The 18,709-nt window shown below is 36.4% G+C and overlaps 1 protein-coding gene across 1 annotated transcript in view; it reads right to left on the minus strand.

Moving 5' to 3' along the window:
- The window catches only part of LOC131737744 (uncharacterized), a 35,920-nt gene that overhangs the window by 13,145 nt on the left and 4,066 nt on the right, over positions 1-18,709 (minus strand). The window contains exons 2-7 of the mRNA XM_059028665.1: positions 13,753-14,076; positions 11,374-11,670; positions 10,240-10,533; positions 4,669-4,831; positions 3,504-3,667; positions 2,508-2,789 (exon numbers count right to left, since the gene is read on the minus strand). Of these exons, the coding sequence (XP_058884648.1) occupies positions 2,508-2,789; positions 3,504-3,667; positions 4,669-4,831; positions 10,240-10,533; positions 11,374-11,670; positions 13,753-14,076 (1,524 nt within the window). The remainder of the gene's footprint in view (positions 1-2,507; positions 2,790-3,503; positions 3,668-4,668; positions 4,832-10,239; positions 10,534-11,373; positions 11,671-13,752; positions 14,077-18,709) is intronic.

An 18,709-nucleotide genomic window follows, 5' to 3' on the forward strand; every position in this document is an offset into this window, starting at 1 on the left:
TGAACCGGGGACCTCCTGGTTTCAAGCCCTTTTCTTTAACCACTGGACCACACAGCCTGAGGTAAGCGTTTAATACCTTCCCTGACAATCATTGGACAAGTAATTTGTTAGCGATATGGTACTGCTTTTTCAATTGACAATGTCTGGTTATCGACACTTAATAAGCTTGATTTGATTAACTGATTAAAAGTGAGTTCCCAGCCTGAACCACCACTTTGCCGCATTTCTGTTTATTTAAGGATTAATATGCATGTCAGTAAATGCATAACATCCTCTTTTGACCCTCAGTTCAGTAAACTGTACAAAATAAAATGTATTTTATTGGCACCTGGGGGATGGAAGAGAATACTGTTTTTATTTTCACATAGTGTTGAAGAAATAAGGCCCATCGTTGGGAAATTAAGATGACAATTATGTCATTATTAATGAGGAAAATTTGAAATTTCTCTGTCTCAACAGGTTCTTCAAATAAATACTTGCGGACATTGGATCGGGTGTTCAGGATATATTATTACTTATAAAAACTAACATATACGTCTCTGTGATGGTTGTTCCATTCAAGTTAATTTTCACATTGCCTGCATGGACCAAGGAGACCATGCCTTGTTGAATGTAAATTGTGCTTTTCTGTTGATTTATTTTATCAATTGTTAGACTGAGAGTGATTCTCTCTTCTAGGAAATTAGATCAGATCTCTGCCAGTAAGTCCTACTGAGTGGTTCCAATATCAGAGCAGCTTTTGGTTCAACTGATATTTAACAAGCTACATAAGATTATTCATTACAGATATTAATACAAGATAGAACATGTTTTATTCAGAGGGCTCTGCTTTAATTATTACAATAATGGACAGTCAGGACAGGTGGAAGCATTGAAGATATATACTTTAATATTATTTCAGCATTAATGCTCAAGCCAACAACCATTACCTGCTAGTTAATTGACTGCAGTGACAGTTAGAAGTCCCGAGCCAAAGCACATTAAGAAAAACAAGGTGAATTACCTAATGACCGCTGCAGAGGATATTAATGCTTTTATAAACGAAAGCATGTTTTTTTGCCAATGAAGACATTTTTTAAATGTGTTTTAAATTTATATTTTATGTCGATGTTTAAAGCGAGTGTGAAGACTCTCGAGTCCTGTTTGCTTTAACAGTGGGCATTTACCTATGGGATAATGAGCACTCAACTCTGAACCTGACTGGCTGATCAGTGAGTTTTATAATGTATAAAAAGGTTATAAACATTGCTATAGCTTTAGTTTAGTAATTCATAAGTAATGAGTAATTGCCCACTGTCTTCACATATATCAGATAAAGTCTTATGAGATTAAAAAAAACAACAAGCTAATTTCCTGCATGTTTAACTTTTTTTGTCACCACTTCCTTTAAAGAATTATATGGCACCTTTATTTTTGTAGTACTAATGAACCCTTCAAATATAATATATTGCCAGATATCCTAATAGCAGACAAAAACTCTTCTGTCACTGCAGTTTTTTTTAAATATGTATGCCACTTAAAGAGATTGCTTTGCAGTTATGCCCTTTAAGTAAATTTGGCCCACTTGCACTACAGAGAGGATATAACTTAGTTTCTAAACTTTCTCATTCTCATGGCTTTATTGGTTTATATCAATGCCTGAAGAAAAAAAAATACAAGTGACCAAAATGGGTACATCAGTGACAGAGGACTACAATTTAAGAACAGTTGTGAAGGTTAAGATACTATAAAGACTTACTGTATGAAGGAATGCTTATGTTTCTCTTGACTGTGTCAGCAAGTGATGGGTGATTTACCACACAGGTTATGGTTTGCCCAGAATGTAAGTAAGAAGGAAATGTGTATTTACATGCCATTGACTCAGTTCCATTCTTGTGACTGTGTTTTGCAGTTTGCAGTTGTCTAGTATTGTTGCTTGGTAAAATCAAAGTAACATTCGCAGCAGGTTTGCTGGTAGTTGCTACACATTCAACAGTTGTGTATTCTTTGTCTTTTTTGTTTTCTGTCACACTCTGTATGGTAATATGGGGTGGAACTTCAAAGACAGAAACAGATGCATTATTTTGGGATTCATTTAAAACACGTACAATTTTGATTAACTTCTTTTTAGCAGTTTTTGTTAATGGTAAATTTATTTTACCGTTTAATAACATTTTTATATTGACATTTCCATATTAAATCTACTCAGTCAGTTAGGCCTTATCGCCATCAGTGTTTAGGTTATGCTTAATTTATTCAGTTAGCCTTTCTCATTCATCTATCTAAATGATGGTCCTGTAATTAGTCAATATTATGTTAAAGTCATACACGTTTCTCATTTTCTGAATGGTTAGCTTGCACTTGCATTCTGGTCTTTTACTCACTTTATTTATCCTAAACATGTTTTACCATTCTACTACCTGCCTCTCCATCAAAACAGTCAACACATTATGCTTCTCTACCACACTATTTATATGCTTTACCATAGACATCCCCTTTCCGAAAAGTTAAAAAACGCATCTACTTACAGCATGGAGGAATGTGTATTATCCTGGTCTCTGGAGCTTCAAAGGCTGGGTGTTCAATCACACAAGTGATATTGTGTTCCTCAGGCAAGTCAGCTGAAATGCTAACATCACCAATAACCGTGTGTGTTCCATTTTCAAATGCGCTGTTATACATCACATCTCCAGGAAGGTTTCCAGGCAGATTCCAAGTGATCCTTGCTGCTGGTTTGCTGTTGGCTGCTATGCACCTAATGACTTTATGTTCTGCTTCATCGAACACCAGAGTGCTAATGTTGGGTGGAACTAAATGTGGAAGAAACGCAGTTGTTGTTATTTGTCTTTACTAAGAATTTACAGTAAGTGCCATATGTACCAAAGACACACATGGCTTTATTTAGAAACAAGGGCAATGACAAGCACAATCATTTTTTCTGAAAAAAATGTTGGAACATCATAAATCTAGCAAGGCATCGCTTGCCTCTGTACATTGTGACATATTCAATTCATTTTAAACTTCAGTATTTTATTTTATTAATCTTTATTTGGGTGGGATGGAGTGTGGGACAACTACATGTATTATTACTAAGAATTGGAGTAGAAAAGTCGTTTGTCTTTTTTGGAAGGTGGCGCTGAATCAATCTAAACTGCCTAGCAATCCCACAGAGGGGATGTGGCTGAGGTCATTTCTTTTATGTGTTGCTTTTTGTTTTTCTTACATCTGCAGGCCATTGTTGTTTGCTTTGGTATTGACAGTTTTGTTCAAATGAAATCATAAGTAATGAGTAATTGTTTTCATGTACTGGTGGATTTTGTTTTTAATAATTCACGTGAGCAGTTTTATCATCAACCTAATTAATATACGGGCAATTTTATTACAGTATACTGTACCACCACACTATACATGGGTCTAGCACCACCGCCATGTATAATAAGACTATAAAATACCAAAGTGTATTGGCTAATTAGCATTCACCATGTATAATAATAATATTAATAATATGTGAATGTATTGCATACCTGGCTTTTCTGAATAGACCTGTATTTCCACTGGGACTGACAGTTGATGGCCATGGTAGGAAGCAATACAAATAAAAATCCCCGAATGACTTTCCTTAATTGGTCCTTCAAAAAATATGCCATTTTTCACCACTTTTATGTCAAGTGGAAGTGAATCATTCTGTCTAAATTAAAATTGCAATAGTATTAATGAATAGTCATATTTTGAATACAGGATAATAGACTACTTTGGAGCCATCACTCTAATGTACCTTACACAACACAACACAATTCAGCTTATGTAGTGCCTTTCATGTAATGAAACACCTCAAGGCGCATTACACAGGGAAATCATTAATATAGTAATATTATGCCTTTGTTATCTTCATTTTGGTTATAGTTTTGTAAAATGGAAATGTGTTTATTATAGACAGGGTAAATGTGATTTCTGTAAGGATCAGTTTAATATAACTTAATAAGCAGTGTGTAGATCACCCCTTACTGTTATAAGTGATGCCATCTTGAGAAGTTTGGAGGACTGCAAAGCTGAGTGATTTCTGTTATAAGCTACACCCTACATACATCGTATTAACTTATTATAAACCACAAAAGATGAAAATTGCAGTTGTGAATTGCAATTAAACATAAACTGTTTTTAACTTTAGAGCCTTCAGAATATTAATAGCAATTTGGAATCAGTATTTTTTAATAATCTGTTATAGCAATATACATTATATAGTAAGAACATGGCTCAGTTATTTCTCTGAAGATGTCATATAAATAAGGATCTGTAACCTTGATAACAAGGAGTAATTCGACTGTGTGTGTAAATGTGTGTGTGTGTGTGTGCGCGTTTTCATTGAAAAAAAAAATTGAATCAAAAGCAGTTTCACCCAAAACACAGTATATATATATATATATATATATATATATATATATATATATATATATATATATATATATATATATATTAAACCACTGTTACCCTTAACCCAGATTATATAGGTCACAGTGCATTCTTTAAAAACAATCTTACTTAGAGTATCTTTGGTTACAGGATCCAAGCAAAAGGTGTGCATATAGATTTAAATGATTTCAAAACAGCGTGTTATTATTTACTTATTTGTACTGCATTATCATTATTATTACTTACTGTAGTAATATGAAATATAAGAAAAATCCTTACTTGATGCATTTCAGTGTGTAGCGGGGTACATTTCCTTCAACTTCTATCACAATGGTTTGATTACGCTGACCCACTTTCAGCACTACTCTGTACATGACCTCATTTTCAGTGGGATTTGGTTTGTTTACAGTTTCTCCGTCCCGCACATGCATAGAGGAAAGGTCTGCCAGAACAGGAATGTGCATTTCAGAATATGTCAATCATTCTCACGTTGTGAACCTCCACACAGCATTGTAATGTAAATCTCAAAGCAACATTCTACAGTACCCACAATAATGTTTTGACAGTGATGGAAAAAATGCACAGACAATCTAATATCTTAGGAACTGAAGCTAAAGTCAGAGTTCCTCTTTACCGTTTTGCTTTCGAATTCTGTTCAATACTGCTCTAACCGTGCTAATTCTATACCACACTATATCCTAAGTTCAGGGTTCTAGTTTTATTATTATGTATTTATTACAGCGCTCACCTTTATTAGCAACACATTTATTATGATCCAACTCGAGTTCTATATTGAAGCATCAATACAACCAGTCAAGTGTGCAACAAGGTGGCAGTAAAGTCAAACCCTTGTACTGCTTCATGCGATAAAATGGATTTGCTGTTTCTGACCAGCCGAGACATTGAAGACAGTAAGCAGATAAGCTGGGTTTTGATGTCTAACACCCACCTTGTGTGACTTAGAGTGAACCAGAATGATACTTAGGAAGCCTCCTAGGTCCTTATTGGAAAATGGTGTCAATAATAAGAAACACAGAATATATATTTTTTTATTCTACATGATAAATATATAATTTAATAATGACATTAAAATATTATGCAAGGGTTGATAGCTACCGTTTCCATCCAGCGCATGTGTTTGTTTACCTGGATATATTTGCATGAGGTGGCTAACCTGACAATCACAGTGTTTTGTGCATGCATCAGAAACAAACACAGAATACGAAGATACGTTAGTGTGTGGGTGTTCCATTTATTTTGTACTTTTCACTTACAAACACTAGCAGAGTTTAATCTGTTTTAATGGAAAATGAAATGTTTCTGGTGTAACTGCTGCTCTTTAAGGAGCTTTTTTATTTTTTATTTTTAAACAGGATTAACAAAAAGCATGGGTTCTTCAAAAATGTTCAATACATGGGGAAAGACATAACCAAACTGGTGACATGAACCCTCTGTGGTTACGGTATGCCACAATAAACTTTTAATGAAAAGAGGAGGGGGGTAATTGTATACAAGAGAATCTGCCAGACGATACATATGTGTGCTTTGTATTTAAGAAAATACATGTGATAAACATGTATCTTTTGTTTTCTTAATTTATGGTAAAGGTGATATACATCTTTTTATGATTATGGTTCATTTCAGTGTAAGTAACACATAAGCAGATCAAGGAAAAGTGAACACTGCACACCCTTCAGTCACCAATCACCAGTGCTCACACACGAATGGAGGCGGTACTCAAATCAAGAGAGCACAAGAACATCAGGGCAAGGTTATATTGTAGTTCTGTAGTTATAGCAAGTTTGCCTTGAACTATATACCTCAGCCACTCAAGAACAAAGCAATTTGAAAAGGAATAATACAGTGCCTTGCATACGTATTCACCCCCCTTGAACTTTTCCACATTTTGTAGTGTTACAACCTGGAATTAAAATGGATTTAATTGGGATTTTTACCATCTGATTTACACAACATACTTAACACTTTGAAGGTGCAAAATATTTTTTATTGTGACACAAAAGTTAATTAAACAAAAAAAAGACATTTGTTGGTTGCATAATTATTCACCCCCCTGAGTCAATACTTGGTAGAAGCACCTTTGGCGGCAATTACAGCTGTGAGTCTTTTTGGGTAAGTCTCTACCAGCTTTGCACATCTGGATCCTGCAATTTTTGCCCATTCTTCTTGGCAAAATTGCTCAAGCTCTGTCAAGTTGGATGGGGACCGTTGGTGAACAGCAATTTTCAAGTCTTGCCACAGATTCTCAATTGGATTGAGGTCTGGGCATTGACTGGGCCATTCAAAGACATTCAGGTTCTTGTTTTTAAACCACTCCAGTGTAGCTTTGGCTGTGTGTTTAGGGTCATTGTCCTGCTGGAAGGTGAACCTCTGCCCCAGTGCCAGGTCTCTTGCAGACTGAAACAGGTTTTCCTCTAGAATTTCCCTGTATTTGGCTCCATCCATCTTGCCCTCAATTCTGACCAGTTTTCCAGTCCCTGCCGATGAAAAGCATCCCCATAACATGATGCTGCCACCACCATGCTTCACCGTGGGGATGGTGTTCTCAGGGTGATGAGCAGTGTTGGCTCTGCGCCACACATAGCGTTTTGCGCTAAGGCCAAAAAGTTCAATTTTGGTCTCATCAGACCAGAGAACCTTTTTCCACATTTGCTGTGTCTCCCACATGCCTTTTGGCAAAATACAAACAGGATTTGATATGGGTTTTTTCCAGCAATGGCTTTCTTCTCGCCACTCTTCCACAAAGCCCAGCTTTGTGGAGCGTCCGGGTTATAGTTGTCTCATGGACGGTTTCTCCCATCTCAGCTGTGGATCTCTCCAGCTCCTTCAGAGTTACCACTGGCCTCTTGGTTGCTTCTCTGACTAATGCCCTCCTTACCTGGTCACTGAGTTTTGGTGGACGGCCTTCTCTAGGCAGAGTCGCGGTTGTGCCATATTCTTTCAATTTTTTAATAATGGTTTTAAAGGTGCTCCGGGGGATGTTCAAAATTTGGGATTTTTTTTAATAACCCAACCCTGATTGGTGCTTCTCCGGAACTTTATCCCGGACTTGTTTTGATAGCTCCTTGGTCTTCATGACGTTGTTTGTTTAGATATGCTCTCTAACAAACTCTGGGGCCTTCCAGAAACAGGTGTATTTAATCTGAGATCATGTGACACTTTAATTGCACACAGGTGGACTCCATTCACCTAATTATGTGACTTCTGAAGGCAATTGGTTGCACCAGAGCTTATTTAGGAGTGTCACAGCAAAGGGGGTGAATACTTATGCAATCAAGACTTTTCAGTTTTTTATTTGTAAATAATTTTGAAAAATATGTAGATTTTTTCCCCCACTTCGACATTTTGTGTAGATCAGTGACAAAAAATCCTAATTAAATCCATTTTAATTCCAGGTTGTAACACTACAAAATGTGGAAAAGTCCAAGGGAGGTGAATACTTATGCAAGGCACTGTAGTATGCTGGATAATGACCGACTTCTAAGACACTTAAATCGTTTTAAATGAGTTCAACATGGAAAAATAAGATTGGGTGGAATGAAAACTCAAACCTTATTGTATATTTATTTAAAAAACGTAAACAATACAGTGCTGTTTATGGAATGATGAGAATATCTTTCGATCTAAATCTCATTACAGTGTATACTGTAATGAATCAGTGATGCATGCTCTAGTTTAAAAACTTTTTAACAAATAGATTATCTCTGTTGGCCTGTATAATGATCTGTTGCTGTTTATGTTTCTTGGCAGCAAAACGGTAGAATTCTCTATTAGTTTTGCAACATTTGCCTTGGCATGTTTTTAATACCATGATTATCTTAGGGTGTACTGTCCTATAAGGAAAAGAAATACAATCCAGAACTATTAATCAATTCTGGTGTGCATGACAGCACAGGAGACTACATCTCTATTCATCAACAGAGCAGGGATAAGACAAGCATTGGCAATGCTGTAAAAATGTCTCGAGTCTACCCTGGAAGAACCTCTAAATGTGAGAGGGAGAAATTCTGTCTCCTTGGAACCCTATTTGCAAAACTGTTTTCTGGGGTATGTTTAGAAATATTCTTGTTGGTTAAACAGTGCTTTAAAATTTGAATTAATTAATAAACCATTTCTAAAACAGCTGTAAAGGGTTTCATGGAAAGAAAACTTGATGTTGATCCCGTCCTTGGCCGCTCTTTTTTTTAGACTGTGCTCAATGGCAGTTGTGACAAATTGGGTAGTGTTTTGTGCTGCTAAATTGAGACCACGTTAGAGCAGAGTGCATGCATTCTGTGAACACCCATAGCTATGAAACATGGCAACCAATGACATCATGTGTTTGTCACAGAAAGCAATAGACAAGCATCACATGATTATTTTCTGTGAAGGACATCAAATTAACAATGAGTCTTCTAGAACTTTCATTACACACAGTGGTAGGTTTACTAAGATGAGCCAGTCGCAGCGCAAACAGACAGCAATTTGCATTTTCGTTGCGACACGTAACAAAGTAAACATTTTGTCATATGTACTAAGAGAAGGTATGTCAATGAAGACAGCTGCAATATACTAATTTAAATATTTGTTGCATCTTCTTACCGAGTCTCTAGCATTATACATTGCGAGAGTTGCGCGACATTGTTCAAATAAATAGCGGGAGTTGAGTTGTGGTTTGCTGGAGCAGAGGGTGTCTGAAAGATAATGTCTATACATGCAAGGGTGCAAGAATCAAAATAACATTGTTTTTGTTAAATGTAAGTATCATCTGTACAATGCATTCTGTTCTGTCTTCATTTTACCTATTTTAATACTGTTATATATATTGTAAGACAGCGGGTTGTGAGAGACAGCAGGGAGGGGGTTAAAACCTCCCTGCGAGAGAAACATGTGAGAATGCACCTTTTGTTAATTGTTTGATTGTGTTGCTTTATTGTTTTGTTTAATTGTTTTGCCTTTTAGTTAATCATTTGTTAATTGTTTTATTATTAATTATCATCCGCACCTGGGCATTATTGGGGGAATTAGAGCCAGGTGCAGGGTTTAAAAGGAGAGCAGGCAGTCTGCTCGAGGCTGCTGAGTAAAAGGAGGCAGATGAGGTGCTCTGTCTCTGAGTAGCCAGAAAAAGAGAAGTAAGTGCTGTGTTAACGGCTCAGTCATCCTGCAAGTTAGTGAGGGAAAAACCTGTATAGTTAGCGCTCCAAGAGGAGCTAGGTGTTTATTTTGTATTTGTTTTATTTTGTGTTTATTAAAATATAGCGCGTCAGCGCTTGAAAACGCCATTTCTGTGTGTTGGGTCGGATTCTTAAAGGGGCAACGAACCCGAGTGAGTGGAGTCGTTTTACAATATATATATATATATATATATATATATATATATATATATATATATATATATAAATGAAAGGCAGTTTAATCCCATCTGAATCTATAGTGGGGCCCCCACCTTCCCCCCCAAATAAAAAAAAATGGTTCTATCTCCACCCCCTTTTTTGCGAATTTTTGCAGGAATGCCCATAATTACATATTCATCTATGTTTGAACCACAAACAGAAACTGCAGCTGCAAAGCATTCCCTAAAAAGTCACAAATAACATTGCTCATGTCTAGCACATTTCACCCAAGACTTCCGACTCGTTTGCAGCTGTTTTGCAACTATTACGACAGGCGCAACACTTTAGTAAACCTACCCCAAAGTATTTACTAAAAAATAAAAAATAAAAAAAATAGACCGTATTCACCATCCTTTCAAGTAATTATATAATGCACTGCAATTTCAAGAGCAAAAATAGATGATACATGATTAGAACAAAGCCAGGATTATGTGGTAATTGCATTTGAATCAATACTTACAATAAGCTGGAAGTGATATGGTTTTCACCTCTTTGATGGCAAGTTTAGGGTGTTCTATTACACAATTGATGCTCTGCCCCTCATGCAGATGTGCTGGAAATCGATATGTGCTGGTAACTGTCTCAGTCCCATTGTCTGCTGTAATACCATAGTTGATTTCCCCACTTTTGTTTTCAGGGAGGACCCATGCGATCTTTGCTGCTGGTTTGCCTTTAGCTGCTGTGCATTCAATAGTTTTATATTCAGTTTCATTTTCATTTGTTGTATATATTTGCACGGTCATGTTTGGGACAGCTATGGTAAAAAGAAAATAAGGCATTTTAGTAGTGTCAGAATTTGTAACATTTCAGGTTTGTAGAAGAAATACTGGACACATTTGAGCTTGTACTTCTGAATAAATAAATTCATTTGTAACAGAGTGATGCAGTGCTGTTACGGTTTCTGTCCCTGGCTGGAGAAATAAAGATAAAAGCTCCATAACCACAAATGCAGACTGGCCTGACTCTTTTGCATAGTGCTTAAGACACTCGCTTCCATAGGCTTGGTTGCGGGTTCGCCGCCCTGTGTTACCGCTGGAGTGGTGACTCAGATTTCATAACCAAGGTTTAAGGGAAACAGTTAACAGGCAGGGTTGTGTGATGGCCTGTTAAGGATTCTGCCAATTTCGGTGAGCTGAGGTTAAGAATGCTATAACCACAAATGCAGACGAGCCTGGCTCTTTAGCATAGTGGCTAAGGCGTGTGTGTGGTTGCCGGTTCCCACCCAGCTTCTGCCCTGTTACACATTTAACAAGGCTAAGGGTATGGAAACACAAACCTTTCTTTCAACCTTTCTCATAGGAGCACAGGACATTATGTGAATATCCAGGATAGGCCATAAGTACTGGGAGAAACTCTCACCAAGACTAAACAAATTCCAGACAAAGACTTCTGATACCAGCTGTACCTGTGCCTTCAAGATTAATAGGTTTGAGTAAGTTGTTTCCTGGTTTAATGCAAATTTAAACCATGCTTGCAAGGTAGGACTTGTACACTATGTATTCACTGTAGGTTTTGTTCGACCTAGACTGCTTCAGGAAAGACATTAAACCAAATGACACATAGAATGAGTTTCAATTAAATTAAAAATACTTACTGTAGGATGGCACTTGTATCATCATCGTCTTTACCTCAGTAAATGTTGGGTGGTCTACCATACAAGTTATATCCTTTCCTTCATGTAAATAGGTAGGGAATCTGTATACACTCCTCTGGGTGAATGTGCCATTTAGGTGTTTATTTGTTGTTTGTGTAATGCTGTCCGCAATAAGGCCAGATACAACCCAGGAGATATTAGCGGCTGGTTTGGAATTGAAGGCTGTGCATTCAATAGATTGATACTCATCTTCATTTTCTGTTTGTGCTGAGCTGGATATGTAGACATCTGGGGGAACTTTAAAAGTTGAAAAGAATTGAAAATATATTTAAACAGTTGGCTATAAAAAGCTAGATTCTCAAAGCTAGGTTTTCAAAATTGTTATTAGGGCTATTTGTCTAAAAGGAAAAAAAAACACCCACTACAACTATAAAACTGATAGGAAACAACTTCAGGCTCAGAAGCACAATCTTAAACACAATTTCGGAGTCCTTTATTTCTGGTTTGGTTACTTTATTCTCTGCGATTTCGCTAGATTAAAAATTCCCACCTAGGTGTTTATTTTTTGTTTCACAAAAAGCTATATGTTTTTCATTTTTAAATATTTTAATGCTGACTATATATAGCAGACAATGTCATCTGTAAGCATACATATAGTAGCTTATAATGTAAAGGTCAGAAAATCCAACCCCGGCCCTTGCTGTGGTGCAGTCACAGGACAAGGCTGAGATTTATGACTGTATCTGTAAGTGATCCAATTATTATTCCTCTGTGCATCACTGTACCAAAGGATTTATAGCCTAACCTAGAATGTAGGCAAACATTTTGTGTGCTACAGGCTCCTATATCACAGCTCACTCCAGTCTTCATATCTTGCTTGGGCACACAGACTTTGATATCTGTTAGTATAGTGTAGCTTCCAAAAGAAAAAAAAAAAACCCTTTATGGCCGTCACAGCAAGCTGACTTTGTTGTGTTATGATTTGCATGTCACATGTTGTCTAGACATACTGGCTGTGATCTGTGAGAAAAAGACCCTGGTTGGCACAGTGTAAGGATGATTGAGTTAATCAACCTCAGACAAGAGGTTCCTCGAAGCCTACAATCACTGGCTGACCAATGTGATGAAGCATAACCCCTACAAAAAACACGTTGGCACATTGTAGTAGTGCCTACTACCTCATGACACACATACGGTATACACTGTCTTCCAACACATTTTGGGACATTTGAATAAATGCATAACAACTGTAGAGGGTAATTTATTTGCATGTTTTGCCGCATTCAGACCCTTGTCAGTTCAATATAATGATATCCCTGAATAGATAAATATCCCAAGTATTCTTACGCAGAACTAACTGAGTTGGCCATTAGTAGTAGCGGCTGGGGGCCCAAAAAATATCGGCAGCGGGTCCGACTTTTTCGCAATTACATTTGAAACGATGATTCAATACAAATGCTGCAATTTCCCCAAAACATCTGTTTGTTTACTATATGATACACCAACAAAGCAAAGCGCTAACAACTGAATATGCAATCGTGAAACTAGACAATAATAATAATAATAATAATAATAATAATAATAATAATAATAATGATGATAAGCAGGCAGTATTATGCCTATTATATATATAAAAAAAAAAAACCCAGAGTGGACGAAAAAAGAAAAAAAACAAATCAGTCTAATTCACTGCCAACCAACAAGCTTACTCGTCATAAACTGTCCATTGCCATCATTCTGAATAGTTCGATTGATATCGATAGTTCCGGCAGCACCTGGAGCACTGCCGTGTAGTACTGGAAAAACGAAAGTGAAAGTCACAGATCGCTAGATGTCTCTGGCTCAAGTTTACAAAGACGTTTTGGTGGTTCTAGCTGTTACATGTATCTACGTCGAGAACTGAAAGCTCCTTTTCTGTTGAAAACACCTTAACAATGACTTATCAAAAAAAGATAACAAAACAATAAATGGAATAAGAACCACTCAGATTGATTTCAAACATGATGAAAATGTCAGGGGCAGCTACTTTAACATGTGCTATCAGGTGCTAAGTTTGCACTGGAAAGAAATATATTGTGAAGCTAATCCATCTGCTGCCACCTGTTAATGTCCAATGAAACACATAACTCAGACATGATCAACTATACATGCATAATAAGAGTTAGTTTTACTTGAGGTGTTTAAAACAACATGATCTTTAAATCGTTTTCAAACACTATTGGTTTTTCCAGAGCAGACTGTGTCCCCAGAGGTTGTGGTTTGTGCATGTATGTCTGCTTCTTTAAGCACCACATCCTATTATCAGGTGTGAGACAGTTTGTGTAAAAAAAAAAATCATGTCCGTTACACAAAAATATAAAATTTGTAAAAATGTCTTACCTAAAACCGTGAGATAAAGTGTTTCTTCCAGTTCTTGTGCAGCAGTAGAGAAAGCACAAATATATATATTTTCATCTTCAAGCTGAGTTCCAGTAATCTTGACAGTGAGGTTTTTGTTAGACTGTGGATAACTAAAGCGTTTGTTATTTACATAGGACTCTATAGTATAGCCAGCCACTTTGACTTTTGTTGTATCTGTTTTTGTAAACCAGCTGGAATATGCTACATTTTCCATTCCGGTATATTCACATTGGAAGACAGCTTCTTTACCCAGCACACCTGTGACATTTTTATGTATTAAGATCCTCTTGGAATTCTCAGATACTATTAGAGAAACAGAAAAAAAGATTAACACTTCTTTCACAAAAAATATTAATTACTTTCGAGACAACTGTGATTCTTAAAAGATCTGTAGATAAACAAGAAAATAATAACATATCTGGGTATCCAAGTAACTTTTACACTCACAAATGGTGGACCAACACAAGTTCTTCTGCTTTCACAGTCTCTAAAACATGATAATGTACAATAACATTTGTTTTAATCAGCAATTTAACTAAAATTGAAAGGCCAAAATATTTTTTTAGCAGCTACAAATGTGAAACTTTGTAGAACAGAAATCATGTTTAAATGCATTCACAGCAGCATGTGGTTGCTTAGGTTTCTGGGTCCACGGGTTCACTGTCGTCTTCTTATTTTTTAGTTTTTTTAGAATACTAGTTGGCTCAAAAGTAATTATAATGGAGAGAAAATATCCAAACCTTTTGCCCAACATTTTTCTAAGTATTATAGCCAAGTCTGTTTATAGAGTATAAAGCAGGGATTCTCTGACTCAGTCCTGGGGACCCCCTGTGTCTGCTGGTTTTCATTCCAAACAAGCTCTCAATTGCTATACCCTTAATTGAACTGATAATTTGCTTAATTAGACCTTTTGTTTTTACTTGTTTTCAGCTCTTAAACAGTTGCAGTTCAGATGACTTGTTATAGCTAACTTGAAATGTTCAACTGGTCAAGAGCTGAAAACAAGTGAAAAGGTCTAATTAAGCAAATTATCAGTTCGATTAAGGGTATAGTTAAGTAATGGAGAGTTTGGTTGGAATGAAAACCAGCAGACACAGGGGGTCCTCAGGACCGAGTTTGAGAAGCCCTGGTATAAAGGCACAGGTACTGCTCCTTTGACCATATACATGTCATCATATGGTTTCACATGGGAAATATTTTTAGTATTTTATGGGGATTTACCAGAGTGGTCACTATAGACACATTGAGTATGTATACCTGGATATACAGAGGGTCTTTAATTCTTTGACTGTGCATCTACATCTGATTTAAGATAAACATGTAACACCATAGGAAAAAAAAACAAAAAAAACACCAGATGTCCAGAGTAAAAGTGTAAATAATAGACCAAACCCCTTCCTTAGTGTGACAGGCTCTGCGATATACGTACTGTAACATATTTTCCAACGTCGTTGGAGAACTTTTCAGTTTAATGTCACTCGGTATCTTTCTAATTGATTTAGAAACTACCACTACTTGGTAGTTCTTTTGGTCAGAATGCATGTAAAGTGGAGCTATTATTAAAACACAACATACAGACACTAGAATCAGCTGAAAAGTTTGAGTTTCATTCAAGTTTAGTGTTAATATCTGTGGTTATATAAATTCCAGTGTAGACTCAGGATATGAGAATATAACACATCAAAACACCTGTGACTGATGGAAAATATATTGCTGGGTTAAGTGCAGCACATGAGACAAAACTTGTTCAAAACTCTACACAGTCTTCGGCAACACTTTAAATTAGGGAAACCCCACTGCTTCACAAACTCAGACAGGAGACACCTTTCAACGGGCTATGACACAAACCAGGCATGAATCCGCACACACAATTTCAAACGTTAGGGAGGCACATGCTTTCTCGTCTGATTTCCATGTCACTATAGCATTTCCCATAGTTGTTTACATTGACAAACAATTGCTAAATTATTTGCTGGTGACTGCTTGTGGCGTGGCTAAGGCCTGCCCCTGTAAATAATGTTTTGGTTTTTTTTTTGGTTGGGTTTATAAAGAAAATATGAGTTTGTTTGATTAGAAATATAATGTGTTTAATTTTTGTAAAATAAAGTGTGTGCTAGATATGGCATGGCTGGGAGATTAGACTTCCCTCCCTGCCTAATTGAAACGTAATGTGCAGCAGGTGGCCAGGTGTTAATTGACTACTTGATTATCAATTAACCCTGGCCACATGCCTTTTAAAACAGAGCTGAAAAAGCCAGTCCTTTGTTATCAAGCTGAAAACCTCATGACTGCGTGGCTGAATCAGGGTGAGTGAACCATCCAGAGTGAACCATCCAGAAAGTATAGTTTATTTGTGTTAGGAAGAAGGTTCCTGGTGCGAGACCTCCCTGTGTAGCAAGAGTAGTGCACGACCCAAGCTTGGCCACCTTTTGTTTTCTTAGTTGTTTTTGTACAGTGTTTTGTTTTGTGTTTCTATGTACATGTCCTTCTGCACTAGGCCTACCATTGTTGATATCCTTGTGGCAGTCACCATCCTCTGCACTGCCTGTGTGTACTTCAATAGAAACTGGACGCCTGAGCTGCGTTTCAACATCAAACCCGCTGGGTCTCTCTCATTTCTCCGTGGATACCCACACTGTAACACAACACTCCTGCTACACTGCTGTGTGGTCCAGTGGTTAAAGAAAAGGGCTTGTAACTAGGAGGTTCCCGGTTCAAATCCCACCTCAGCCACTGACTCGTGTGACCCTGAGCAAGTCACTTAACCTCCTTGTGCTCTGTCTTTCGGGTGAGACGTAATTGTAAGTGACTCTGCAGTTGAGGCATAGTTCACACACCCTAGTCTCTGTAAGTCGTCTGCTAAATAAACAAATAATAAAATAAATAATACTGAAATAGGTAGATTTAACAACCACTATATATATATATATATATATATATAATATAATATAATATAATATAATATAATATAATATATATATATATATATATATATATATATATATATATATAGATATATATATATATATATATAGATATATATAGATATAGATATATATAGATATATATAGATATATATATATATATAGATATATATAGATATATAGATACTAACCAACAACATTTCCTTTTTTAGTTACCCAGCCACCAGGGGTCCCCTTTTATCCCAGTATGGTGCTATATTTTTAGATGTTTCCCATGGTTATTTACTATAGCTTACCCAGGTTTGATATATCTGTCTGTGTTTTACAATGCTTACCTATGCTTTATCATGCTTTCACAATGTTTTATTACACGTTGCTATGCTTTTACTATGGAAAACCAAATAAAGACAACCAGATGTGTTTACTGCTTGAACAAGATGAACACATTATTTTACATAGTAATACTGTGAATGGTGTAGGGTAACCTACTTCTTTTGACAACTTGTTTGCTGTTGATGGCTATACCTTAGGAAATGCTCATCTTAATCTGATTAAACTACATGATTTTACAATGTGTTGTCACACACTGTGAATGCCATGGTTATTTTTCATATTACTGTGTTGACACCTGATTGGCTGAGCAATTAAAGGCTATAATTTGACTGACACTTGCACAAATTCGATGTACGCATGAATGACTTGCAAACTGTGAATGACTTGTTTATATATTACTGGAATCTCGATTGGCTTTCTTTCAGAACATTTTCTGACAGGAATAGAACAATTGTAAAAGTGGCAAGAATAAGAGTTTCTCTGAATTGTTTTCTTTGTACAGTACTTCAGAATAGGGTCACTATATCTTGGGAGCGATTTGTCAATAAAACTACAGTATATGTTGGCTATTTAAATGCTTTGTGGATACAGTAACACCAAAAATAAGTACTGATATCCCCTATACTCATTGGAGGGTAGACTTTGTGTATCTTAAACAAAAACAATTACTGTATTTGCTAAAAATAGCACCTGGCTGCTTATGTTCTTCTCTTTACCTAGGCAGGTATTTGGATAAGAGCGTCACTGTGAAATCATCAATGCAGCATCACTAGGGTTATATATTGTATATAATATATATTCAAATGATCCCACAGCAACCTACACGACCCGGATACAGTATTTGTTAAATGATTGGCTCAAATCTCTTACAGTGGTTGAATTCTGATCTCCACATTATAATTTCTAAAGTGAAATAGTTTGTCCAGAAGCTCAGACAAGCCTCAGGCGCGGTTTTCACTTTTGATCTCCATACCATAAAATGCTGTGAATATTACATTTTATGCTGGCTGCTTGCAAGCTCGAGTCACCATGGCAAAATACTTTTTTTAAAAATGTTATTTTACTACAGATAAACAATGAACTAAATATGCATCAATAATACTTAATTTGTTTTTGACTTGTAAGATATTGAAAAAATGAATGGGGGGGGGGGGCACTTTAGATAGCGTGGGTGCTTGTTAACCTTTTGCCAGTGGGATCTAATATGAATGAGGACAGACACTATATCGAGCATACATTGTACAACAGAGTATTGCTGCAGACGGACGCAGGATGGTCAGCAACTTTCTCTGCAGCACAATGTGCCATAGCACCTAACTGTGCGTGTTGACGTGAATTAAGTGACATGTTAACAGAAGCAAGTTTCTAAAAATGGTAGTAATTCTTGATTGCTTTTTAATGACAGCAAAGCTGGCAAATGTATAGACAAAATAGTATTTTTATGTTTAAACAGAGGAATTCGTATTTTAAAATGTATTTTCACTTATAAAGATTGTAGTTTGGTTAGTTTTTATATAAATATTTATTATTTAAAACAGTTTCTAAATATGCATATGTGATGTATATATTTCCAATAAATACTTTTTGTTATTGTTATTAGAATGTGAGGAGTGTTTGGTTGGGTGCTGGGAGGACTGCCTCCAGTACTGCTCTCTCTAATTACGACAGCCCACTTCCAC

This window comes from Acipenser ruthenus, chromosome 8 (genome assembly GCF_902713425.1).
Source record: "Acipenser ruthenus chromosome 8, fAciRut3.2 maternal haplotype, whole genome shotgun sequence".
NCBI lineage: Eukaryota > Metazoa > Chordata > Actinopteri > Acipenseriformes > Acipenseridae > Acipenser > Acipenser ruthenus.